Source organism: Molothrus ater, chromosome 25 (assembly GCF_012460135.2).
Source record: "Molothrus ater isolate BHLD 08-10-18 breed brown headed cowbird chromosome 25, BPBGC_Mater_1.1, whole genome shotgun sequence".
Lineage (NCBI taxonomy): Eukaryota > Metazoa > Chordata > Aves > Passeriformes > Icteridae > Molothrus > Molothrus ater.
Window position 1 is genome coordinate 3,130,891 of NC_050502.2, and position 25,756 is coordinate 3,156,646.

Consider the following 25,756-nt stretch of genomic DNA (forward strand, 5'->3'; position numbering starts at 1 on the left):
ACAGAGGACATTATCTGTGTTTTTTTAAGTCTCTTTATTGTAAATAAACACTGACAGATATTTATGCTCAAGTGCACAGAGCACACAACACACAGCACGAGCTGACAGACACTGCAGCTTTTAAACCTATAAAAAACCAAACACTTAGAAGGCAGCAGAACAGGAAAGGTCACAGCTGGGTGAGATCCCTCTGACCAAACACTCCAGGCAGAGCTGCAGTGCAAGCAGAGCAGGGGACAGCAGGGGTGGCACTGGCACTGCTCACCCTCAGAGGGGCACAGGGTGAGCCCTGGGGACACCCCCAGGGCAGGTGGCCCTGGCCAGGCTGGTGCAGGTGCCTCCCCTCCCTCAGCTGCTCCGTGGCAGCCGAGCCAGGCTGGGTTTCAGTGTCACCCACCCAAGCTGCCGGGAAGGGGACACCTGGCAGAGGTGGCAGCTCTGAGGTCACAGCCAGTGTACACAGAGCAGCCAGCCAGGCTGGCTTGAACTCTTTTCCCCCATTTTGCAGATTCTCCCAGAGATGGGGCAGTTTTTTAGCCCAAGTGCTCCTTTTTCTCTGCAGTGACACACAGGAGCAGGCAGGTCCCACTGAAGGTGACAGCAGCCAGCTCCACCTGTGCTGCTTGAAACAGAGGCACAGAAAATCAGGGGGTCACAAAACCCCCCCAGTCCTGGGGAAATGCTCAGGAAGGTGCCAGGCTCACATTCACACCTCCAAATCTACCTCCACACCTCCAAATGCACCTCCACACCTCCAAATGCACCTCCACACCTCCAAATGCACCTCCACACCCACCTCCACCTGCCCAGCCCACGGCACTGATCCCACTGACAGCAGGAGCTCCTGCTGAGCTGTTCCACCAAAAAACATCTCAAAAAACCTCGTTGTGCAAGGTCTGTTTGTTCTGGGGTGTTTGCACGCCCGGTGCCAAGGGAAATCAGGTGGTTTCAAGGTAATCCCTGGCACAGGGAGCTGCCAGGAAATGCCCACTGGCATCACCCCAGCCCTGCAGCCCCTCAGGGCAATGATCTGCTCCCAAATCTGCTGCTCTGCTCCGGGTATGTTTGCTTTAAACCATTCCAAGGCTAAAAATGCAGGAGGAAAAAGCTTTAATTAAAGCACTGAGGCACAAACACTGCAGAGAAAGATGAAATTCCACCCCACAGCCCCAAAAGGAGCCATTGACCCAAACTGCAAAACACCAGATTTTCAGCAGTGATTTTAAAAAAAAAGTCACGACCACCAACAACAAATCAACAGCGACATTCACAAATCCCAGCAGGTAAAAATATAGATTTTTTCTTTTTCGTCTCCTTACAATCATTTACTGCTCAGTGATATGAACATCCTGAACTCTTCAGCAAGTTATCCCAGCATTTTTGTGTGTAAACATCCTACAGTACATTTTCCACTCCTTTTTCCAGAGCAGGAGGGGTTTGGTCAGAGCAGCCAGCCTGACAAGGACGGGTTTGTGCGTTCAGAGCACTTTGGAGTGTGACAGTCAGGACTGCCATGGACAGGCTCTAAATCTCTTCCTTCAACATTTCTTTCTTTTTTTTTCTTTTTTTTTTTTTTTCCTGGTTTATTTCTAAGCATAAAAACATTTAAAACCCAAAACCAGACCTGGGGGGGAAAACCCTGAGGAGAAAAACGAATAAAAACTCAATTTCTCACCAGCAAATCTCACCCCTCTGTGGCACAACTGCTTTAGATCAACACGTTCTTCTGCTCCTCAGAAATCCTGAGGGGTCCAGATTTGTGCCTTGGTCCTCTCTATCTCAGTTTTATCAAATTACAACTCTGGGAGTGTTTAAAACAACCAAGTTTGAGCTCAAAATGCCCAGGTTAAGCCTCAAGCTCTGGGGTTGCTGAGCTCCTCCACAGCCAGGGCATATTTTCCCTGCTGTAGGTATATCCAACATTTATTTACACATTTAAAATAAGCAACTTCTGGGGCCCAGAATTGCTCAGATAAATCCTGGAGTCACCTGGGAACAGCAGGTCCAGAACAGCCTCCTGCTCTGGACCCAAATGTTCCTTTCTTCACCCAACCTGAGGGTCCTGCCCTTATTGCAAGAACAGCTGGAGTGGGGTAAAATGGAGTTTGGCAAAATGCAAGTCAAGACTTGTGGGAGAGAACTGAAAATTTGGGGTTTGGTGGGGATTTAAGGGAAGGATTTAAGTTAAAACACGGCCACACAGAGCTGCACCACCTGTGCTCCAAACTCTGCAACAGCTTAAAACTATGAAAGGCAGCATTGGGAACATTCACAGCTTATTCAGAGGCAAGTTAAAAGCTTGTTGTTGGGCCTAAAATTTGATGTAAAATAAAGAAAACTGGTAAAAAACCTTGTGCTTCCTGCAAACCCTGCCCAGGAGCCCTGCTGGTCCCAGCCACGCTCCCATTTTCTGGGGTAAATGGATAAAAACACCCCCAAAATGCAGGAAAAAATGAGTGAGAGGATGGAGTTTAGGTAGGGAGGAGAAGCTAAAATAGGGCTTGAGATGGGATTTAAAGCACTGGGAGCTGTGCTGCTCCCAGAGAGGGGCAGGAGGGTTTATCCCATCTGTCCCTCACAGGAGGCAGCCCTGGGGATGGATGTGCTGATCTGGGTGTCACATGCAAGAAAAAGCCTGGAACAAGCATCCAGACAAAAAGGAACTGGCTCAGATAGGGGGGATTCACACCAGCACTCAAGGAGGGAAAGTCAAACCCTACCTGGAGCTCCCTGGATGGCTGAAAACCAGGAAAAAATTGAGGTTGAACTTGGAAATAACTTGGAAATGGAGAACTAAAACCTCGGGAATTTGGCCTGGAAATGCCTTTTCCAAAGAAAAGCTGCCTCAGCGAGTGAAAACATGATTATTTTGTCCTCCCACTCTGGTTAATTTTGGCTCCTGGCCAGGAGGAAAGGCGTGGGACACAATTTCAACACCCAGGGATGTGTTGGCTTAGGAGCACTAAAAGCAGCTTGGAAAATCTCCACAGGAAATCTTCTCCAGCCCCATGGACAGACATTGCAGCATTTGGAAAGAAAAAAAGACACAGACAGGCTCTAAAATCACAGTTCAAGGCAAGTACTGGCCAGGGTGGCTCACGGTACCCCAGGGATGCTCCAGTCCCGGCTCCTCCTGGTGCTGGAATTCCCAGCTGGACCCAAGGGGAAAGCAGGAACTCCTACACTCCTAAAGTGGCCATTTTCTGCAGGGAAAAGATAAACAGGAGAGGTCACAGCAAGGAAGGCAGGAGGGGGTAAAGCAGGAGGCAGCTCAGCTCATGGAGAGGTGAGTCCAGCTCCATGGAGCCGCTGCCCAGGGCAGGAACCCCTTGAGGATTTGCTTCATCCCTTCCATCCAAGGATTTGCTCCATCCAAGCACGAAAATATGGGAAATGTGTGTGATGGGACCCACGAGGGGTAGTTTTAGATTTTTGGCTTTAAGGCATTTAGAGAATGGTGTGGCAAAAAGCTGATAGGCCAAGAAACACTGAGAATGTATTGTAATTAGGAAATAATTGGCTTTTGATGGTGATAGTGTGAATTATAGCACCTGTATTGTCTCACCCTTCAAATGAGACTGAAAATGGAATAAAAGTTTTTAAACACCTCTCAGTTGCCTCATCTCTAAGTCAGGAAAAGGCATTGTCTGACACACAAAGACCTCTTTCATTCTTTACATCACCCTTCCATGTTGCCCTGACTTTTTAAGATTTTCTAAGCCTTCTGATGTTTACATTCTTGTAGCAAACTTTCTCACACGCTTTCTGTGAATAACTGATTGTTTTGCATTCTTTTATGGAGGAGGACAAATTTGATGGGCTGCTGGTTTGTCATTGGAGAGGTGGTACTGTCACCCTCCAATCCAGGGTCACTTTTGGAAATCTATAAATGTTGGAGTCAAAAGAAAAATAAACTTCCCTTTTCTTCACCTTGAGAGCAGCAGTGTGTGCCCTTGTGTTGCTCTGTGTCCTGTAGTGACACTTCAGCCTCCTGCCAAGCCCCCCTGAAGGGTTCTCCCATCTCAGCCTGAGCCCACACAAGCTCAGAGAGGTGAAGAAGCTCAGGAGGAAGGAGGCAGGTTGGTTTCTCACTTTTATTTACCTTCTCCATGGGGAATGACACTGCCAGAACCACCCAAGAACCATCACAGTGACCACCTTGCAAATTAACCACAATAAATACTTAGAGCTTTGACAAAACTCCTTCCTCTGCCTCACTCAGGGCCCAACAGACACCAGGAACACGCTCAGACAGTGAAAATCAAAGGTAAATCCGCAATCCAGTGACTCCTACAAAATCCCTGTGAGCAGCAATGTCACCACACCCTGTCCTGGGACCCTGCCCTGCTCAGCACCATGAGCCACCCCATGTCCTGCTCCAGGGATGGAGCAAGCTGGGCTAAAACCACAATTTCCAGCAGCCAGCACAAGCACAAGCCCAGTTGGAGCCCCTGGATCAGCAGGCTCAGCCCCCACTGAGGTCCCCCAGAATCTCAGGTTTTATCCAGCACAAGATTCCCTCTGCTCCATGGGTTTGTCTTTGCCCAGAGTGGTTTCCATGCAACAGGAATCAAGAGAAATCCAACTTACTAACCCCAAAGAGAGCACACCCAAGCTGCTTGCAGTGGTACTCAGAGGCAAGCATTTCCCTCTGGAGGCTGCAAAGGAAACAGAGAAGCACAGCAGGGCTCATAGTGCATCTTAAAGAGACTGAAATAGGAAAAGCAGCAAAGCAAATGAGGGAGGAGTGAAACAGCCCCAAAATTTCCTGTTAGCCCAGGGCAGGGTTGTGTTGCAGCAGGAGGTGACAGAAGGCAGGGACAGCACTTGGCTGCATAAAAAACTGGGACAAAGAGGGTGTTTTTAACTTTTCCAATCAGGTTTTAGCCCAGAAGCAAAATCCTATCCAGAATTAAACGCCCTGCCAAAACCCTGTGGCACTGATGGAGCCTGAGTCTGAAAGACTGGCACCACAATTCCAGTTGGATAGGGGGTTTGGATGTTTTGGGGTTGGTTTGAAGGGGTTTTTAATTGTTTGTTTTTTTTTTTTCCTTAATCCAGTCCAGGTTGGATATTTCCATGCAGAAACAGAGACCCTGCTCAAGATCCTGGGCAGGGTCTGGACTTTGGAGAGGACTGTCATGGACATATTTTATGAAAAATCCTCTTGCTAGGATCTTTTCTGCTGAGAAGCTGAGAGGCCTCAGAAACTAAATGCAACCAATGGTTATCTGCTGCTGTGGAATGCAACAGGTGCATCTGGGATTGGTCTCATGGGGTTGTTTCTAATTAATGGCCAATCACAGTCCAGCTGGCTCAGTCTCTGGTCAGTCACAAGATTTTATTATCATTCCATTCCTTTCCTTTCAAGCCTTCTGATGAAATCCCTTCTTCTATTCTTTAGTGTAGTTTTGTTATATAATTTTCTTTTAATATAATATATATATGAATATATATAATATAAAATTATATATATATATATATATATATATATAATATATTTATATATAATATAAAATAATATAATAAATCAGCCTTCTGAAACATGGAGTCAAGATTCTCATCTCTTCCCTTGCTGGGGTTGCCTGCAAATTCAACAGAGGACCCCGGGCAATGGTGAGGAGGGGAGCAGAGGGATGGTACCCAGATGGTATCCAGATGTCACCACCTGGACAGTGACTTCCAGCTGTGGCTGCTCAGCCCCTCCTCGAGCTTCCAGGCATGGGAGAGCCCCCCTGGCAAAACCCCACGGCACTGATGGAAACCTGCCTGCGTGGAGCCTGACTCTGAAAGACTGGCACCACAATTCCAGTTGGATAGGGGGATTTTGATGTTTTGGGGTTGGTTTTGAAGGGGTTTTCCAGTTTGTTTTGTTTTTTTCTCCTTAATCCAACCAAGCCTGGATCATTTCCATGCAGAAACAGAGACCCTGCTCAAGATCCTGGGTCTGGATTTCGGGCAGGACCCGGGGCAATGGCGAGGAGGGGAGCAGAGGGATGGTAGCACCTGGACAGTGACTTCCAGCTGTGGCTGCTCAGCCCCTTCTCGAGCTTCCAGGGATGGGAGAGGCCCCAGCAGATGGAGGGGTTTGCTGCCCAGGCTGTGGTGCCGCGGGCGCTTTACGGTGTCGGCGCTGGCCCGCGGGGTAAAGCTGTTCCTCCTCATCCTCACAGGGCTCTGCCTGCTGGGGAGCTCGTGCTGATCCCACACAGAGGGAATCACCAGGAATGAAAAGGGGGAACCAGAGTTTAAAGCCACGTCCCACACCTCCAGCACCCCACCCTGAGTGACCCCGCACCGGGCTGGGCCTTCCCCAGTCTGCAGCAGCCTGGGAAACAACTTCATCCAGCTTGGAGACAACTGGAAAGTGATTTTTCAGCAGTTTTACTTCCCTTTGGGACCTTTGTTTTGCTTAGGTGGCTCTGTTTGGGTGGTGTTGGTTTTTTTTTTGGGTTTGTTTTTTTTTGGTTTTTTTTGTTTGTTTTTCTTTCTCTCTGCACGAAGAATTTAAGTGAAAAAAATAAGCAAACAGAAAACTCTCCCTTCTTCTTGTTTCTTCTGCCCCAAAGCAGCTGTGTTACCCAAGCAAAGCAAAGAACAGAAGCAGCCTCCAAGTGGGCAGCAATGATTTCCATGCAGGGGTCACAGAGAAGCTGGAAAAGTGATAAATCCCAGAGTGGTTTGGGTTGGAAGAACCTTTAAACATCATTAATCCAACCCCCTGTGAGCAGGGATATGCTGGAAACCACGAGGATCCACACAAATCATGCCCCATGTCCTCAGTTTGGCATTTGACAGCTCCACAGAGCCTCCAGGCCCAGCTGCAGGTTCCCAATTTCCCCAGGCCCTCAGCACAAAAGAATAACCAGATCCCAGCCCAAGGGATCTTCATAAATTACAACAAAAAGCCTGAACGGATAAAACCTAAAATCAGATGCATTCAGAGTTCCTGTGAGCCAGCAGAGCTGGTTTGTGCTCTCTAATTGGGGGAATTAATTAGAGGCAATCACTGAGGCTTTCCTTACAGTCCCTTTGGAAAACAGGGTTTGCAAAGTCAAGGCCCTCAGAGATCAGCAGCTCCCCCAGATTTTTGAGGTGGTTACAAGGTGGATTTAAATAGCAACTTAAACAATGGCAACAGTAATTTAAATAACAGCAGAGAGACGATTTCAGAAAGAGAAAACTCATCAAGACAAGGAGAAAAAATCCACTTTAACCCTTTTGCCAAGTCTTTTTGAAATTACCCATAAACATCAGCAACAAACACTGCACTGAAAACTGAGAACAAAACCTGGAGTTTAAAATCTTATGCCCTAAATTTGCCCATTTCTGCTCCCTACAACAGCTCTGAAAAATATCCCCCCTGGCCTGGGAAGCACCTTAAAATTAATTCTGCTTTTGGGGGTTACTTCTGAAGAGAATCCTTCTGCTCCCTGAAAGGCAGCAGGCAGTTCTAGCAAGTGCTTAAGAGGGTTTGTGGCTTGTTTTGGAAAAGGTGGAGCCAGAGGGGCGCAGCAAAACTTACTGAGTTCAGGGAGGGCTTTTCGCGGTGGGTGTTCACTGCTTCCACATCCATGGTAATTGTCTCCACTTTGCAGCCTTCACCCAAGAGAAAGAGAGGTTTATGTGAGTAATTTATTAAAAACACAGCAGGGAGAATGAAGAGGAGTAAATATCTTATTTATAAAAATACCCCAGCTCGCAAATCCACAGTTCACCCCACAAACAGAATTTTACACTTGGTGGTTTTCAAGTGTGAGAGCACAGCCCTGAGTTGTTTGGGCTGCGCAGAAAAGCCAATTTGAACTGACTGCACCCCAAGTTTGGAGGCACAGCCTTCCTCACCCACAGGGAAAATCCAATTCATTAAAAGAGAGGCCAGGGGAGAAGATCCTGCACCTCCACATCTGCTCCCCACCCCTCCAGATCCCTTTTCTATTTTAACTTTTTGTATATTAACCAGGAAATAACCTCTTTATGTATTACCAGAAGCTTCTAGAGCACGGCCAGGTGCTGCCACACATGGACCCAAACCTGCCCACAGCATCCCCACACACAAACCAGGAGAGGAACTCAAATTAAAAATGAAAATAAAGCAGTTATTTACCATAGGCAACGGGTGTGAGCTTGAAAATGGTGTGGAGGGGGCAGCGCAGGTAGGGCAGCTCATCTAGGGCACAAAAAGGGGTTCTGGGGTCACCTGGGATGCCACAGCCCCCCTGTCCCCTCCCCAGCCCCACAGCAGCACTGGGATGTCCCTGCCCACCACAGAGGGGTTGGACCAAACCCCTTTAAGGGTTCTTTTAACCCAAACCATTCCAGGATTGAATGGGAATTGTGCAGGGGATGAGAGCCTGTGGATGGCACCCAGACTAAACCGTTTTAAGGGTCTTTTTAACCCAAACCATTCCAGGGTTGAATGGGAATTGTCCTGGGAGTGAGAGCCTATGGATGGGATCCAGATTAAACCCTTTTAAGGGTCTTTTTAACCCAAACCATTCCAGGATTGAATGGGAATTGTGCTGGGGATGGCAGCCTGTGGATGGCACCCAGATTAAACCATTTTAAGGGTCTTTTTAACCCAAACCATTCCAGGATTGAATGGGAATTGTCCTGGGAATAAGCCTGTAGATGGCACCCAGATTAAACCCTTTTTAGGGTCCTTTTACCCAAACCATTCCAGGGTTGAATGGGAATTGTGCTGGGGATGGCAGCCTGTAGATGGCACCCAGATTAAACCCTTTTTAGGGTCTTTTTAACCCAAACCATTCCAGGGTTGAATGGGAATTGGGCTGGGGATGGCAGCCTGTGGATGGCACCCAGATTAAACCATTTTAAGGGTCTTTTTAACCCAAACCATTCCAGGATTGAATGGGAATTGTGCTGGGGATGGCAGCCTGTGGATGGCACCCAGACAGGCACTCAGGACAGCAGTGACACACAGAAAATCAAAATACAGGAGCTGGAAATGAGAGTGGAGGCCAGGGTGGCTCAGGGCTCTGGGCAGTGCTGGGTTAGGGGTTGGATCCCACCCTCTAAAAGGGCTTTTCCAACCCAAATAATTCCATAATTCCATTTCCGGTGCTCAGGGCCGGCCAGAGGAAACCTCTCCAGTGGCACATGGCTGGGAAAGCACCTCAGCAAGAGCTGCCACAGGCCCACAGGAGATTCATTCAGAGCTGTATTTAAAAGTTTATGAAGTTTTTTAGAAGTTTATTAATCATTAAAAGTTTTATGAAGCTCTAGTGCCACTCACTGGAGCTTGCAGGACACTGGAACCTTCCAGGTGTGTGTGCTGTGCAAGAAACCAGCATTGCCCTGGGGTGGAGCACTCCTGCCACCCCTGCCAGGCCACTGAGGCTCTTTAATTCATCAGAAAATGATGACTTTTTAATTTTTTTTTTACATTAAAAACCAGTCCCTTACACATTCTGTAAGCACTGCTGCTGAAAACAGCTCCAGGAACAACACCTGGGCAGCACAACAGCAGCACATCCCTGGAGAGCTCCTTGCACTGCTGCAGTGCAAGGGTTAAAGCACTGCTGAAACCTTTCCTTTCCTCCTTTTTTAAACAGCTTGTTAAAAAACCCTGCCTAGTTAAAAAAAAAAAATTAAAATAAAATAAAAATAAGAATGAAAATAAAATGAAAATAAAATAAAAATAAAATGAAAATAAAATAAAAAAAAAATAAAAACAAAAAATAAAAATAAAATAAAATAAAATAAAAATAAAATAAAAATAAAATAAAAATAAAATAAAAATAAAATAAAAATAAAATAAAAATAAAAATAAAATAAAAATAAAATAAAAATAAAATAAAAATAAAATAAAATAAAAATAAAATGAAAAAAATAATAAAATAAAAAGAAAAAGAAAAAGAAAAAAATAAAATAAAAATAAAATAAAAATAAAATAAAATAAAATAAAAATAATAAAAAAATAAAAATAAAAATAAAAATAAAAATAAAATAAAAATCCACCCAGTCATTCCAAACCACCCTCTCAAAAACCCCATGAGGGGAAGCAGGGAGAGGAGCCATCCCTTTATTTTTGTACCTGCACTCTTGTCAAGAAAATAAGCCAGGAGGCACCTCATAACTGCCTGGTGGGAGATAACCAGGACATTTCCTTGCCTTTCCAGCTCCATAATTACTGGCTCCAGGCGCTGCACCAAGTCCTGGTAGGACTGGAAAACCAAACAGGAATTGGTCAAGGGGTTGTGTAAACACAGGGTTAAACAGAGGTGGCAATTAACACAGTCACATTCAGGGAAATATCAGTTAAAGCAGCAGAAAGTTCAAGGAGGTTATGGGGAGTGGGGTCAAAATAGTAAAAAAAAACCAAAAAAGGCAACAGCAGAAAGTGAAATTCAGTGTCAGAAGCCTCAGACCGTGGGAGGGCTCAGATTACTGGGAAGTCAATGAGTGCAGTCAGGGAAAAAACCAAATAAAATAGTAAATGATTCATTTAAACAGGTTGTGAGTAAAGCCAGAAGTGACTCCAGGCCACACCCATGATAATTTTGTTTCCCAGGTGGTTTCTCAGTGACAATTCTGGGATGCAGAACCCCCTTGATGGCGTCTGAGGGCAGCACCCAGCAAGTGGCCAAATTAATGGATTGAAAAGCATCATCTGCACACCCCAGTGAGGGAAATCAAGAAACATTTCCCCCAAAAGAGAACTGGGGATCCTAATGTTTTCATTAGGATGAAAATTTGCAATTTTGCATAGAAATATTGGCAGAATAACTTCAAATTGAGTCAGTTTTAAGTCCAACCCCCCACATAAATGTTTGTTTCACTGCACTGTGTGTTGTTGTTGTTGTTGTTTTTTAGGCTCCTCACCTCCCCTCCAGGATAACGATAAAGATATTTCTCCTGATCCCTCATGGCAAATTCCTCTGGATACTTGGCTTCAATTTCTGCATAGGTCATTTCTTCACAGACCCCCTGAGGGAAGGAGAAACTGCTTACCACAAACCTCATTTCATCAGAGGGCCAGCAGGGAGGGGAGGAAAAGCAGAGGCTGAGGTCAAGATCCCTTTTTGGCATGGAAATTTTGGGTGCTGCAAGTGACCCAGCCCTGCCCCCAGCGTGGGTGCCAGGCTGGTTTGAAGAGGCTGGGCTTTGGTTTTATCTCAAAACCAAAAAAAGATTGCATCCCTGGTGTTTGCCAGGGATGAAAAATGAGCCATCACTTCCCCAGCAACCACCCTGCAATTTCCTGAGAGAATCAGAGTGGGAGCAGCAACCTTTGCCCAGGCAGGAGGGTGTGACAGATGTCTGGGATGTTCAGTGTTCTTTTCCTCCTCCACACCACCTGGAATATCCCCAGCAAGACCTGGCAGCTCTCAACACTCTCAGCCCTCTAAAAACCACCCCAAACCCCATCCTGGAAGGCTGAGGTCCATGACACAAAAACATGGCTATAAATCAACAGAAATTGTGGGGTTTTGTTGGTTTTTTCTGCTTTTGTTGGGGTTAAGATTGAAGGCACTTGAGATGTTTAGACTTAGATGTTTATTGCTTCTTATTAGTGCTACAGCCTCAGAGCAATGAGTTCTGTAGTCTTTTATTAGTAAGGTACATATTGGTAAATGATTTTTTGTTATATGGTTTTTTAAGGCTAAACTATTTAATTAGGAAATTATACCCTAGATTATTTTTCTTTTTAACCCAAGCACTGATCTCTTGAAGCCCTCAGTGTGGACTTGGCTGTTTAATTATAAAATACCACCCAAACCCATGGAGAAGAAGAAGAAGAAGGTGAAGAAGAAGAAGGTGAAGAAGTACAACCTGTCTCTGCCCTAAAATCTCCATCTTGCTTCATCTTTGTTACTATATTCTAAAACCCCAAACTCCAAGTTTTCCACCCTGTGATATCACACACTTCTAACCAACTCCACACCCATAATCCCAGTGCTATTCATCAATTTTGGAAACCTTCTCCACAGGTCAAATGCAGTGCTCTGCACAGAAAATTGAAAATTCTCACCATCCAGGGTTCCAACAAATATCAGCTGGGTTTATGGTGAATAATTTGGCTTTAAACATTATTCCCCACCTAGAAAAGCTGAGGTTTTTAAGCAGCCTCTCACTCACAGCATCAATCTCGTTGAGGATCTTCCACTGCTCATAGAGCACCCCCAGGCACTCTGCAGTCTGGATTGTCCTCTTCAGCTGGCTCGTCCACACCTTCAGGTCCACAATCTCCTGCTCCTCAATGAACTTCTTCAGAGCCTGGGAAAACTGGAGAGAAAAGCTCCAGGGAGGTTAGGAGGAGGGTGATGCCTTTTTGGGCTCCCTAAAAACACAGGCCAGACTAAATTAAGGGAATAAAAAGCAGGTATGTTTATTGAATATAAATATTCAGGTGTATTTAGGGCAGAAAAATCCCCCCAAGGGCTACACCCCAAAATGGACCATGGGTCACAGGTTTTCACACTTTTGTAAGTCTGGGCCATTTGCATGTTGGAGGTTAATCTGCCAATTACAGCTTCAGGTAATGAAGTAATTTGCTCCCCACAACTCACTTTTGTTTCCATCTCTCAGGGCCTGAGGCAGGGAAGTGTCCCTGATTGCCAGGCCTGGAGAGGAATTGCTGTGTCTGCCCAAAATGGGAAAGCAGCAGCTCACACTGGATATGGAGTTTAGAGTTATACACTAAAGAACTGCAGGGTTACAAATATATTAAATACAAAAAAGCTAAAATCCTAAGGCATTGAAGGGGCAGGGGAAGCTGCAGCTGCTCTGAGCATCTTTGGGGGCTGTGGAGCCCTGATGCCTTCAGATTTTAACCTTTATAATTTATTTTAACCTTTATCATTTTCAATGCTGTACTGCATTAGTGCCTAACTCTAAACTCCATATAAAGGGTTAACTACCATCTTCACATTTTGGCCAGGCAAAACAATCCCTCTGGGCTTGGAACTCAAGGAGAAAAGGGTGAACAAAAGTGAATGAGGGAGAGGAACTGGGGGTATCTGACTTCATTACCTGGAGCTGGAATTGCAGAATTAACCCCTGATATGCAAATGGACCAGACTTATTTTAGTCTGAGAAACTCATGACCATCACTTATGTTGGGTGCAGCCTCTTCTGAGTGCCCAAGGTGTATCTATTGAGGGCCTTTAATAAATACCTACTCTTATTCTCTTAGTCTTGTCCAGCCCCTGTGATGCTTAGAGAGGCTGATCTGGAACAGAGACTGGACAGAGCTAAAAGAATAAATCAGGTAATTATTGAAAAGCCTTTAAAGGATACAAGAGCCTGGCCAGGGCTACACCCAGGATGGATCCAAGATGGGTCCCATGTAAGTTTTTGGTCCATTTCCATATTGGGGTTAATTGTCCAGTTACAGCTTCAGGTCATCAAGTCCCCACCCCCTGGTCTGCTCCCCTCAATTCACCATTGTTTGTGCTTTTTGGTCCTTGATTCTCCAGCTGGAAAAGGATTCTTTTGTCTAACTACCCTGTTTGAAAACTAGATATAGTTTATATCAGAATATATTTTCAATAAAGTATTACTTATGTTCTAGTGTTATCATTTCCAATATTTCTGTTTTGCTTTTACAACTGTACTTTGGAGCATTTTCTGATTCTGTTGGACTGTATTTTTCAGTTGAGTCTTATTTTGAAAGTGTAAGTTAGGTAAGGCTTCAGAAAGGAATGCTGGGGGATCAGCCTGGCCCAGGAAGAGGAACTTGCTGCAATAATTTGTAAAGAGTGAAAAGGTGATGCATGTGTAGTGAAAGCCAACGTAGATGATTCTGCAGTGATTAGGACAGAATATGAAAGAGATGCTGCTTTAGACAGAAAATGATAGATGATAAAAGTGTTGAGAAAAGGTCAGGAATTCTAAAGGAATTGAATGTGTCAGGCAGCACTGACAGAACCAGAGAACACAGTCTTAAGCTGCACCAAGAGAAATTTAGGTTGGATGTTAGGAAAAAGTTTTTTACAGAAAAGAGTAATCAAGTTCTGGAATGGCTGCCTGGGGAGGTGGTGGAGTCACTATTCCTATGTGTTTAAAACAAGACTGGATGTGGGAAAAGAGGGGAGGAAAGGTATTTTATTGAAGGGAGAGTGACCCTAGGCAGGATTTCCTGTATTTGGGAGCAGATCCCATGGCCTCTCCATGCCTGCAGCCCCCCAGGAGAGCTGCAAGCAGCCCCTGCATGGCACATGGATTGCTGGACAGAGCTGTGCTCCAACAAAGGCAGTTCAGACAAAGTCCCTGTGTTCTGTGCTCCTCCCAGCTGGGTTTTGTAAGGCTGGGAGCAGAGCCTGAGTGTTAGGGATGAGTTGGACTCAATGATCTTAAAGATCTCTTCCAACCTGGTGATTCTGTGATTCTATGAAGAGAACTTACTAACACTTTATGGTGGTGTTGACAGGGGCCCCAGGATGAGGGAAGAGATGAGAATATTGACTCCATGTCCCAGAAGGCTGATTTATTATTTTATGATATATATTATATTAAAACTCTACTAACAAAATAGAAGAAGGGATTTCATCAGAAGGCTTTCAAGCAAAGGAAAAGAATGGAATGAATAACAAAATCCTGTGTCTGACCAGAGAATCTGAGACAGCTAGGCTGTGATTGGCCATTAATTAGAAACAACCCCATGAGACCAATCCCAGATGCACCTGGTGCATTCCACAGCAGCAGATAATAATTGTTTACATTTTGTTCCTGAGACCTCTCAGCTTCTCAGGAGAAAAAAATCCTAAGGAAAGGATTTTTCATAAAGCAATGTCTGTGAGACAACACTTCATACAAAGCTCAAGAGTCCCACACCGAGCCAGCACAGAATCCAAGAAACCCAAAAGCTAAAACTTAAGGGTAACCACTCCAGGGCATCAGCCCTGACTCCCACATACCTGTTTGCCCCGGGGTGACAGCCCAGAGTCCCCTCCAATCCTGCCCAGGAGGTTGTACTCGCTCTCGCCGTGGCGGCACAGGTAGATGGTGCGTGGCTGGACGTGGATGTTCATCAGGTAATAGACAATTTTACTCTGGATGTAATCCTGCACTCTGTTCACCAGGAACCGCTGGCCCACGTTGATCACTTTAATGAAGGACAGATCTCTGGAATGGATGTAAAATAAAAACACCCACGTGGTGGTTTGTTTGAAGTAATAGACAGTTTTACTCTGGATGCAGTCCTGTGTGACCGTGTTCGTAAGGGTCCCAGGATGAGGGAAGAGATGAGGATCTGACTCCATGTTTCAGAAGGCTTGATTTATTATTTTATGATATATATTATATTGAAACTATACTAAAAGAATAGAAGAAAGGATTTCATCAGAAGGCTGGCTAAGAATAGAAAAAGAAGGAATGATAACAAAAGCTTCTGTCTCGGACAGAGTCCAAGCCAGCTGGACTGTGATTGGCCATTAATTAGAAACAACCCCATGAGACCAATCCCAGATGCACCTGTTGCATTCCACAGCAGCAGATAATCACTGTTTACACTTTGTTCCTGAGGCCTCTCAGCTTCTCAGGAGAAAAAATCCTAAGGAAAGGATTTTTCACAAAAGATGTCTGTGCCAGTCCTGCACTTGGTTCACCAGGAACCGCTGGCCCACGTTGATCACTTTAATGAAGGACAGATCTCTGGAGTGGATATAAAATAAAAACACCCACATGGGTGGTTTGAAAAACGAGGCAGGAGTAGCTGTGGGTGTCACCCAGCTACTGCTCCTCTAGGAAAGGCAGGACAGGCTCTGAACTGCTGGGCTTAAAAATCCTGCCCTGGGTGGGCACCCCTGGATCCCTGGAAGTGACCAAGGCCAGGTTGGACAGGGTTTGAAGCAGCCTGGGATAGTGGGAGGTGTCCCTGCCCATGGCTCTTAGAGATGGGCTTTGAGATTCCTTCCAACCCAAACCATCCTGTGATTCTGCAGCACACAGGGAAAAATCCCCTCAAATCTCACTTGGGACCTGTGATTCACCTGCACACAGCCACACCTGGGGAGGGCAGAGGTGTTGGAGCATCCTGACAGCAAAGCAGCTCCTGTGCCCAAGGACAAAGCGATGTGCCAAGGGATTTGCTTACTTGTCATAAGCATCCGGGTCCAGGGGCTGGTAGGTGACCTTGTAGCACTCAATCCTCTTCAGGAAATCATCCATCACATTCTCCCTGTGCCTCTCCGGGTAGTCAGGGCTGGAAACTTTCACCTCCTGCCCAATAGACATAGTGAGTTAAGCAAACTCAAGAGAGAACAAAAGATGACAAATCCACATTGTTTAACACTGCCCCGAGGAAAAACCTGCTCCTGGAGAGGAAACAAAGGGCGACTCTTAAGGCACTGAAGTGGTTGGCCCTGACAGACACCCTGGCTCAGAGCTCTGCCCTCCCTCCCTCGCCAGCTCAGCTTCAAGGTCACCCATTCCCAGCTCCACTTGATTTCCACATTCTCACATAACGGCATCTCTGCCTTTTAATAAACCTGCAAATCCCAGCTGCCTATTGGGCAGGTGAAAGGCAAGAGGGAGGCGTTTGCAGAGATCCCCAGGAGCTCCCTGAGCCCGTGACCTTGCACTGAGCACCCAAACTCCCATAGCAGCCCAGCCTGGGAAGGGCAGCACCCACCAGGATATTGGCAGCGATGACCTCTGGATCATCACAGACAGACTCCACGAAAAACACCTAGGAAAAAGGCAAGGGAGCACATTTCAGAGCCAAAACTCCAGAGCTCCTGTGCCAGGGAGCCACAGTGACTGCAAATTAAGCACACAATTAATCACACACACAATTGAAGCATTACCTTGAAAGCATTTTCCTTAGCAAAGTTTAAGATCAGGTCCCGGCGCTCCCGAGTCGTGTTGGTCGCATCAAACACCTGGCAGAAAATGAGGAAGGAGCACTGAGCAAAGTTTATCTCAAGACTTTTAAGCCCCAAATCAGGTGCCTGAACACTTCAGGCAGCTTTGAACTGCCCTGATGTAAAACTATTTTTAGTGCAGAGGATCTTACAGCTATTTGCCCAGACTCCTCCAAGAGATAAGACTTCACATCTTCCAGAGCCACCAGGGCACAGCGTCTGCAGGACAGAAATAGGGATGGTCACAGCTGATGGAAAGCATTCCCACAGCAAAGGGAGGGATTCAAACACCTCCCTCACAGCCCTGCACTGTCCTAAGAGCCCCAAAACTCTTGGGGCACCTCCTCTGTGACCTGACCCTTGCAGCCCCTGAGCTTTGTGCCACCCCAAACCCACACGCCCGTCCCTGGCAGGATCCCTGCACAGGCTGTGCTGTTCCTTCTCCCTTCCCCAGGGACTCTGGGTTATTTTCTGCTCCTCACACCCACAGCCTGCCAAAACTCCAGTGCCCCCAGCCCTGACAGAGACTCACTTGCGGATTTCCATGGCCTCTTTGTTGTCGTGCCTGAAGAAGTCGTAGGACTTGTAGGACTTCACTGCTTCACGCCGATACACCCCTAAATTAAACACTTCACACACGGGAGAGGGGAGGGTGAGGGCATTCCACTGGCAGGGACGTCCCAGCACGGGGCAGGGGTGTCCCCACACACACACACCCACCTTTGGTGGGCACCCCGATCCAGTTGAGGTAGCGGGTGAGCTTTTTGGACATGTAGGTCTTGCCCCTGGCAGGCAGCCCGATCATCACGATCAGCGTCGGGGAGTTGGTCATGTAGGAAGCCCATGCTGCAAAAGAAAAACCAAAAAAAAACCCCAAACCCACCCCAAAACAGCATCAGGGGCGCTGGAGAGCATAAAGCGAGAACCCAGCACAGCGTTATCCCATCTCCCGGTGGTTCAAGCACCTCCGAGCATCCCAGGACGGGCTCGCCTTGTGTCCTTGTCGTTAATGAGCTGCTGTGACCGCTCTGTGGTCTCCAGGTGCTCGCTCATGAGGCAGCGCCGCTGCCTAATGGGGCTTTCAGTGTTAACAGCATTTACCGCCCGGGCAGCGCCGTCAAGGGCGAACCAAAGATGTTTTTAACAAAACGGTCACGTTCTCTCGGCCAACAGCCCGAGCAGGCTCCCAAAACGCCCGCGGAGAGGCGGATTTGGGGCGAAAAGCTCGGGATGGGGATGGATGCAGCAGCATCCAGGAGGTTGGGGACAGGGGAAGCGAGGGAGGGGACAGCCAGGGCAGGCAGCAGGATGGGATCCGGGCGGGAGGGGACAGCCAGGACAGGCAGCAGGATGGGATCCGGGCGGGAGGGGACAGCCAGGACAGGCAGCAGGATGGGATCCGGGCGGGAGGGGACAGCCAGGGACAGGGATCCGCGCGGGACGGACGCGAGGCTCGGGGCGAAGGCGCAGCCCTATCCCCCTCCCGGTACCGGTTCCGTTCCTTTCCGGGCCGGGGATACTCACAGCACTGCTTCTCGCCGGCCCTACCCCGCGGGGCCCCGCCGCAGCCCCGCGGCGCCGCCGACATGGCTCCGCTCCGCCACCCCGCCGCATGCAAATCGCATGCAAATGAGCGGCGGGGCTCGCGCACGGCGGAGCAGCGGGGAACGGAAACCGGGGACCGAACACGCGGGAAAAGGGGCGCGGAGGGGCGGGAAAAGCGGCCCACGTCACGCGCGCGGGGGCGCGCGCTGTATGCAAATGAGACCGGGAGGGAGGGGCAACCGTTCGCTGTATGGAAATTAACCGGGAGGGAGGGAGAGCTGTGCGCTGTATGCAAATGAATCAGGAGGGCGGGACAGCCGCGTGCTGTATGCAAATAAGACCGGGAGGGAGGGAGAGCCGCGCGCAGTATGCAAATAAGACCGAAAGGGCGGTGGGAGGGGCGAGTGGGGAAGCGGAGCACGCGCGCCATGCAAATGAGATGGACGGTGATGAAAGGGGAGTGGAGCTCGCGCCTCTATGCAAATCCAGGCGGGCTATGCAAATCAAATGGGGAGGTAATCGTCGCGGAAGGGAGGGGACAGCAAATCACGGCGACACCTCGCGTTACGCAAATGAGATGGCAAGGAGGTGTCCGGCTGCATGCACATTAAGTGGGTGGTGTCACCTGCTGTATGCAAATCAGATGCCCCGCGTGCCGTACCGACGACACGGGCTCTATGCAAATGAGCCCGGCACTATGCAAATGTACGGGCGCTATGCAAATGACCGGGCGCCGCGCGCGCTCTGATTGGCCGCTTGCTGGGGTTGCGGGGGGGTGGGGCTTGGCGTGCTCTCGCGAGAGCGGGGCAGACACGGGCCGGAAGCGGAAGCGGCGGCGGCCGGTGCGGCGGCGGCCCCGAGGATGCTGCGGCTGCGCTGCAAGGCCCGGAGCGGCTCGCACGCGCTGCCGGGGCTGTCGCCGCACTCCCGCCTCCGCGACATGCAGGCCGCGCTCGCCGCGCTCACCGGAGTGCCCGCGCCCGCACAGCGCCTCCTGCTCGGCTTCCCGCCGCGCAGCCTCGACCTCAGCGACGGCGAGCGGCGGCTGGGCGAGCTCGGCATCCACTCGGGTGAGGGCCCCGCGGGGAGGAGGGCGGCGGGCGGCGCTCTGAGGGCTCTGCAGCTCCGCCGGCTGCAATTACGTTAATTAAAGAGGCCGTGGCACACACACCCCTCATCAACCGGCGGTCGGGCCGGTTCCTTCTGCCGTGGGAGGCGTCAGCGCCCGGCTCGGCAGCGCTTCCTGTTCGCTGCGGGCGCCGCCGGTGCTTTGGCTGCGTCCCGGGGGTCCGGAGGGAGAAGCGCGCGGGGCTGGAGGGGACGGGGTCCGGGCCAGGCCAGGTGAGTCCCGCGGGGACCGTTGTGGTGCCGGCGGCTGTTGGGCGAGGCTGTTTCCCGGCGGGATACCGAGCTGGGGGAAACGGGCGAGGTGTGCGAGGCCGGGTTGGACAGAGCTTGGAGCAGCCTGGGCTGGTGGAAAGTGTCCCTGCCCCTGCCAGGGGTGGGACTGGGTGGTCTTTAAGACCCCAAATTATTCTGTGATTCTCTTCTGTGACCCTCAGCAATGTCAGCTGTGTTGTTGTGTTGGAGGAGTAATTCTCCTTTAATTTAGTTCTCCCCTTTATGTCCCTCCTCCTGTGTGGTAGGTGACACTCTGATAGTGGAAGAGGATACATCCAAACCTGAGCCCGGCTCGCCGGTGATCGCCAAAAAAGCCATGTCCCAGCCTGTGAGGGAAGCCGTGCCCGTGCTGGTCAGGAGGGTGGTGCCAGCAGACAATTCCTGCCTGTTCACCAGCGTCTTCTACGTGGTGGAGGGCGGCGTGTACGACCCGGGCTGCGCCCCGGAGATGCGCAACCTCATCGCCCAGATCGTGGCCAGCGACCCCGAGTCGTACTGCGAGGCCGTGCTGGGCAAAACCAACAGGGAATACTGTGACTGGATCCGCAGGGAGGAGACCTGGGGAGGAGCCATCGAGGTCTCCATCCTCTCCAAGTTCTACCAGTGCGAGATCTGCGTGGTGGACACGCAGACCGTGCGCATCGACCGCTTCGGCGAGGACGCCGGCTACAGCAAGCGCGTGCTGCTCATCTACGATGGCATCCACTACGACCCCCTGGAGCGCCGCCTGCCCTCCTCGGACCTTCCTCCCCAGACCATCTTCCCCAGCAGCGATGATGTGGTGCTGGCACAGGCTCTGGAGCTGGCGGATGAAGCCCGCAGGAAGAGGCAGTTCACGGATGTGAATCGCTTCGCCCTGCGCTGCATGGTGTGCCAGAAGGGACTGACGGGGCAGCTGGAGGCCAGGGAGCACGCCAGGGAGACTGGACACACCAACTTCGGCGAGGTGTGAGCTCAGCAGCACGAGGAGGGTGCCATCGACTACCTCAGCGCTCTGGAATCAGATTCTGGAGTCCCAGATAAGCTGTTTGTAATCATAAAATTCCGTTCACATAGCTTGAAAAGCTTATTAACTAATTAACTAAATTAACTTCATGGTGGCCAACACGCAGGCTTGGGAGTAGGGGATTGGGAGTAGGGATGGCACTTGGGCTGGTGGTGGACAGTGGCAGCCACACCTTGATTGCATCACCTTCTGTGTGTGTGTGTGTGTGTGAGTGAGCAGACAGGCACAGCCAGGCTTGTCCAACACTGCTGTAAAATCCTCAGCCAGGATTTTACACCAACACTGCTGTAAAATCCACCTCTGAGGTGCTGAGTGTGTGATCTGAGCAGCCAGACACAACCAGACCTGTGTAAAATCCACCTCTGAGGTGCTGAGTGTGTGATCTGAGCAGCCAGACACAGCCAGGCTTACCAACACTGCTGTAAAATCCATTCTGAGGTGCTGAATGTGTGATCTGAGCAGACAGACACAACCAGACCTGTGTAAAATCCACCTCTGAGGTGCTGAATGCGTGATCTAAGCAGACACACACAGCCAGGCTTACCAACACTGCTGTAAAATCCATCTCTGAGGTGCTGAATGTACATTTTCAGGGGAATTCAATTAATCTGAGGCTTTGGGAAACACACATATCAGCATCACTCACACTGAGAATTGGGCTCTGCACGTATGTGCAGCTCTCAGAGGGGAAACTGCTCGTGTGGTGCATGATTTATAATGGAAATACCAAGTGTGATATCAAAAATACAACTTGTAGTGGAAAAAGGATCTCTGAGCTGCCCTATACCATCAGGAATAGACTGTGTAGTTTGTGTGCAGAGAACTTTAGGGAAAGCTGTGGCCTCTAAGCTTTAAGGTAGCCTTTAAATTAATGAGTAGATGGATAAGTGTTGAATAAAACTTATTAATCCTCCGTAGGTAGTTTTTAGTTGCTTGAAAAATAACTCTCAACCCCCTGGTGTTTACACTGCATCAGAGCATAAGCATGTTGCCTGGAATACTTGGGATTCTTCTTCATAATAGCATTGGAAATTCCTGCAAGAGGGAAGTGAGTAGTTAGGGAAGTGACTTAATTTGCATCTGTTAAATGAATACATTGAATATTTTACTTGAGTAGAGCCAATTAAGGCCATGGTGTTACTAAGCTGTTCCAGTTTCCAAATACTGTGAATGAGCACTTTAAGGTTGAGTTCTCACTCTTTGCTGGTAAAAAGTTTTGCCCTCTGAAGGCCAGAGCCAGAAGGGAGGCTTGAAATTCCATCTGCTTTCTGCCTTAATGTGTTTGATTTCTCACCACTGACTGTGGAGTAGCAAGACTTTCATTGTGATAATGAAATATCACAGCTGAATATTCAGATGAAAATAAGCTGGGGAAAGTGCCCCACTCCTTGGACTGTTCAGAATCAGGGAAGGTGAAATTGGTTTAATTGGAATTATTTTACCTCACAGTGGGGTTGTGAAGCTTAACAGCAAGTGCTTTTGAGGGCTTTTAAAAGGTGCTGTAAAGGTGCATATTACTGAAGGGGATTTATGTTGTGGTTTTTTTTTTTTTCTTTGAAATGCCTGCAACACATCCTTATTTCTTGAATTTTAAAATATCATTTGCCTGCCATTCTTCTGTTACTGTTTTGAGTGACCTTCCTTGCACTTTTAGACTGGGGAACAGGAAGGAGCATCCTCAGACTGAGGCAGAAATAAACCCACGTGGGTTTAACCTAAAACCCAGTTTGAAAGGGCTCTGTTCCCTCAGGCACCTGACCAAACTGGTGCAGCCACACCACCTTTTCTGCTAAAATCCTATTTCTAGTTCTCAGCAGAGGCTCCCAGTTGGATCTTGAAATACAGGAGGGTTTTACTGAAGAAAGAACATAATTACTTAAGTGCTTTGTTGAATTAAGGCATGAATAATTGAACAGCTCTAGGATCACCCAGAGCACTGTGGACTGGGTTTGTTTTTAATTCAGTATTAAAACACACATTAGCACTGTTGGGAGTTCCCTATAGAAAGCCACTTAGCTTCCAGTGTTAAACCCCACTCTGCTTTTAGCCTGTCATTAGGAAAAGAAGATAAAAACCCCCCAAAACCCAGCATTAAACCCAGCCCTGTAGAAGCTGATGCTTAAAAACCTCCAGAAGTACCTGACAGTTCAAAGGAACTTGAAGATGACACTGTGTTATAACTACTTGAGCTGAAATACTGGCTAGGAACGAGACCAAGGGACTGGCAAGCCCCAGGTGTGCTCTGAGCTGTCCCAGGGGAGCAGGGACATGCCTGGCACAAGGAGCTGATCCTCCCCCTTTGCCATCTGTCACATGGACACAATACCTACCTCAGAGAGGTGCACCAGGTGTCTTTGGAACACAAGTGGAAGATCCATATTTATTGTCTGCCTTGACTTTGGGGAGCAACCCTTAGATTTTAGCTTTGTGTCCTGGATGGATTTCTCAAAATGTGTGAAACCTTTTTTTTTTTTTTTTTCCTGGTATTTCTCAGTTGCAGTATTTGAAAAATGAGCTTTATTTAATCCAGAGTGTTTAGCTTTGCTAGATCATGTTTGCATTGGGAATCTGCTACCAGAGAATCAGTTCCCTTGGAGGGAGACGTGTCACTATCACTGCTTGGATGTTCTCTTTTGTTGCCTAGAAAAATAAAATCTCTTTGGTTAAAAAAAAAAGATATACCTGTAATTTGTGGTGGTAAAAGTTGATCTTGTTACAGGGGGACAAAGAACAACTCCTTGACTGCAAGAAAAATTTCTCCTTACTCTGCTAAACTTTCCCAAACAAAAAGTATCTCCGTTATTTAAAACATAAAAGGCTGGATAGATTTAAAGTACAACTCTTTTTCTTTTAATAAATTAGAGTGTTTTTTAGTACTTTTTAACTAGGATTTTCCTGCTCTTAGTGACAAAGTCAGGGAATTATCCCAAAAATGGCATCCTTCTAGTGGTGGGATGAACTCTGAATATCAGAATGGGATGAGATGAGCTTCAAGATCCTTTCCACACCAAATCACTCTGGGATTCTGTGAAATATGGTACCTGAGATATCAGGACTCAGCTGTAAAGGGAGTTTGACATCCCTCCAGAATCTTATATACAAATTATTAAACCAACTTCACATGTATTTGTGTCCAGTATTACACAGATCTACTCCATGGATGAACAGACTGAAAGAGCAGTCTGGGGAGAAAATCAGCAATAACTGGAATTTCTGAAGGACAAACCTAAATTCTGAAGTTCTGAGCAACCTCCTCTCAAAAGAGCACTGAGAAAAGGAACATCCTGTTCCATGGTACATCTCAAATCAGCCCCTTTCCCTGGGCACAGTCACAGGGGGCCATTGTGACAGTTTGGGGACAGTGTCCTGTGCCCGTCCTGCTCTCCTGGAGAATATCCCAGCTCTGGAACTGGGATCTGTTCTGGGCCAGCTGGAACCTCTCTGACCCCACAGTGTTGTGTTTGTCCCTCTTGGCAGGGGCTGAATGAGGAGAGCAGAAATTCTCTGCTGCTGCTGGAGGTTCTGAGCAATCAGACTGACACAGGCTGGGTGCTGAATCATCTGTGTGTGCCTGATTTCACTGCACAACCCACCCATGGGCCAGCCCTGGCAGCCTCTCCCTGCCAAGGAAACTCTCCAGAAGAGGAACTAAAAGTTGTCAACTTGCTGTTTGGAAAATTGCAGCTGCCATGCAATTAAATGTCTGCCTGCATTTGAAATCAAACTTTGCATCCAGCTCTGAGAGTGCTGTCAGGTTTGTTCCAAATAAAATTCCTTCCAATTGGTGAAATCACTCCTGCTGTTTCAGCTGTCTGAGCACCAACTCCCCCCTGAAACAGGAATACAACAGAGGAGTTAACAAAATCAGGTTGTCCAGGACCACAGTGCCTTTGTCTATTATTTTTAATTAAAGTCTTGAGGAAAATGTTGGGGAGCTATTAAAGCTTGAGAGCTGCCTCCTCACTTCTGGTGTTAAAGGTAAGCAAGCTATGGGAACACTTCAGCTCCCTTCTCCAGCTCATTTCTGTGAAACAGAGATAATAAATAAATAAATATCTAAATAATATTTATATAATAAATAAATATTTCTTTAATAAATAAATAAAACCTTCTTTGACCATAGGAAGGTTTGATGAGTGCTGTGCAACAGGAGGCATTAACTACATTCTCCAGCTCCTTTTTGTGAAACAGAGAAAATAAATATCTAAATAATGTTTATATAATAAATAAGTATTTATTTAATAAATAAATAAAACCTTCTTTGGCCATAGGAAGGTTTGATGAGTGCTGTGCAACAGGAGGCATTAACTACATTCTCCAGCTCCTTTTTGTGAAACAGAGAAAATAAATATCTAAATAATGTTTATATAATAAATAAATATTAATTTAATAAATAAATAAAACCTTCTTTGGCCATAGGAAGGTTTGATGAGTGCTGTGCAACAGGAAGCATTAACTACATTCTCCAGCTCCTTTTTGTGAAACAAAGAAAATATTACATGAATAATGTTTATATAAATATTATATAAATGATGTTTATATAATAAATAGATATTTATTTAGTAAATAAATAAAACCTTCTTTGGCCATAGGAAGGTTTAATGAGTGCGGTGCAACAGGAGGCATTAACTATGTGCAATTTTCCATAACTGATTTGGCAGCAGACAGGCTGTGCCTGCAATTTGGGTGAAGGAAAGTGCCCAGGAGTCCCACAGAGTCACAAAAACCTCCCTACCTTGACAGGAATCTTATCAGTGACGCCTGTGGATGCTTTTCCTTCAGGGCCAGGCCTGAGTCACTTGTGCCCTGGTGTTTAGGAACAGGGTGAGGCTCAGCAGGGCTGTGAAGCTGCCAAAGTCCTTCCAGGGCACTGGGAAGTTTTCTCTGCATCATTTGACTCCTGGCATATCCTTCATGCCATCTGTGTGAAATCACACCTTATTTTGGGTTGCAGCTATTTATATTTGTTGAAGGG

General features: G+C 47.6%; 2 protein-coding genes across 4 annotated transcripts; one reads left to right on the forward strand and one right to left on the reverse strand.

Moving 5' to 3' along the window:
- Nucleotides 1–1,093: 1,093 nt before the first annotated feature.
- PFKFB2 (6-phosphofructo-2-kinase/fructose-2,6-biphosphatase 2) lies at nt 1,094–18,687 on the reverse strand. Of its 3 annotated transcripts, none has more exons than XM_036398267.2 (16): nt 18,354–18,687; nt 17,550–17,675; nt 17,362–17,458; nt 16,982–17,048; nt 16,773–16,847; nt 16,598–16,654; nt 16,061–16,185; nt 14,883–15,090; nt 12,103–12,249; nt 10,846–10,950; nt 10,058–10,187; nt 8,108–8,170; nt 7,526–7,599; nt 6,007–6,198; nt 4,595–4,658; nt 1,094–3,203 (listed from the first exon to the last, which is right to left on the reverse strand). In XM_036398267.2, the coding sequence occupies exons 1-15, from the start codon at nt 18,415–18,417 to the stop codon at nt 4,632–4,634; spliced, it is 1,557 nt and encodes a 518-aa protein (XP_036254160.1). In that variant the 5' UTR covers nt 18,418–18,687; the 3' UTR covers nt 1,094–3,203; nt 4,595–4,631. The 3 variants fall into 3 exon arrangements, with proteins under 3 accessions (XP_036254160.1, XP_054373241.1, XP_036254162.1); XM_054517266.1 differs by lacking the exon at nt 18,354–18,687 and adding an exon at nt 17,795–18,334; XM_036398269.2 differs by lacking the exons at nt 4,595–4,658; nt 6,007–6,198 and having other exon boundaries at nt 18,354–18,684.
- A 545-nt stretch (nt 18,688–19,232) lies between these two features.
- Nucleotides 19,233–24,838, forward strand: YOD1 (YOD1 deubiquitinase). The gene is made up of 2 exons (XM_036398271.2): nt 19,233–19,444; nt 20,021–24,838. The coding sequence occupies exons 1-2, from the start codon at nt 19,237–19,239 to the stop codon at nt 20,725–20,727; spliced, it is 915 nt and encodes a 304-aa protein (XP_036254164.1). The 5' UTR covers nt 19,233–19,236; the 3' UTR covers nt 20,728–24,838.
- The last annotated feature ends 918 nt before the right edge of the window (nt 24,839–25,756 follow it).

Bases quoted from the DNA above. Each gene is read 5' to 3' on its own strand.
- PFKFB2 (XM_054517266.1), bottom strand. From the start codon at position 17,882: ATGAGCGAGCACCTGGAGACCACAGAGCGGTCACAGCAGCTCATTAAC. The intron at 17,049-17,361 runs GTGAGTCTCTGT...TCTGTCCTGCAG, and splicing joins GAGGCCATGGAAATCCGCAA to ACGCTGTGCCCTGGTGGCTC. The intron at 4,659-6,006 runs GTGCTACCATCC...TTTCCTTTGCAG, and splicing joins AGCTGGAAGTCACTGTCCAG to CCTCCAGAGGGAAATGCTTG.
- YOD1 (XM_036398271.2), top strand. From the start codon at position 19,237: ATGCTGCGGCTGCGCTGCAAGGCCCGGAGCGGCTCGCACGCGCTGCCG. The intron at 19,445-20,020 runs GTGAGGGCCCCG...CCTGTGTGGTAG, and splicing joins CGAGCTCGGCATCCACTCGG to GTGACACTCTGATAGTGGAA.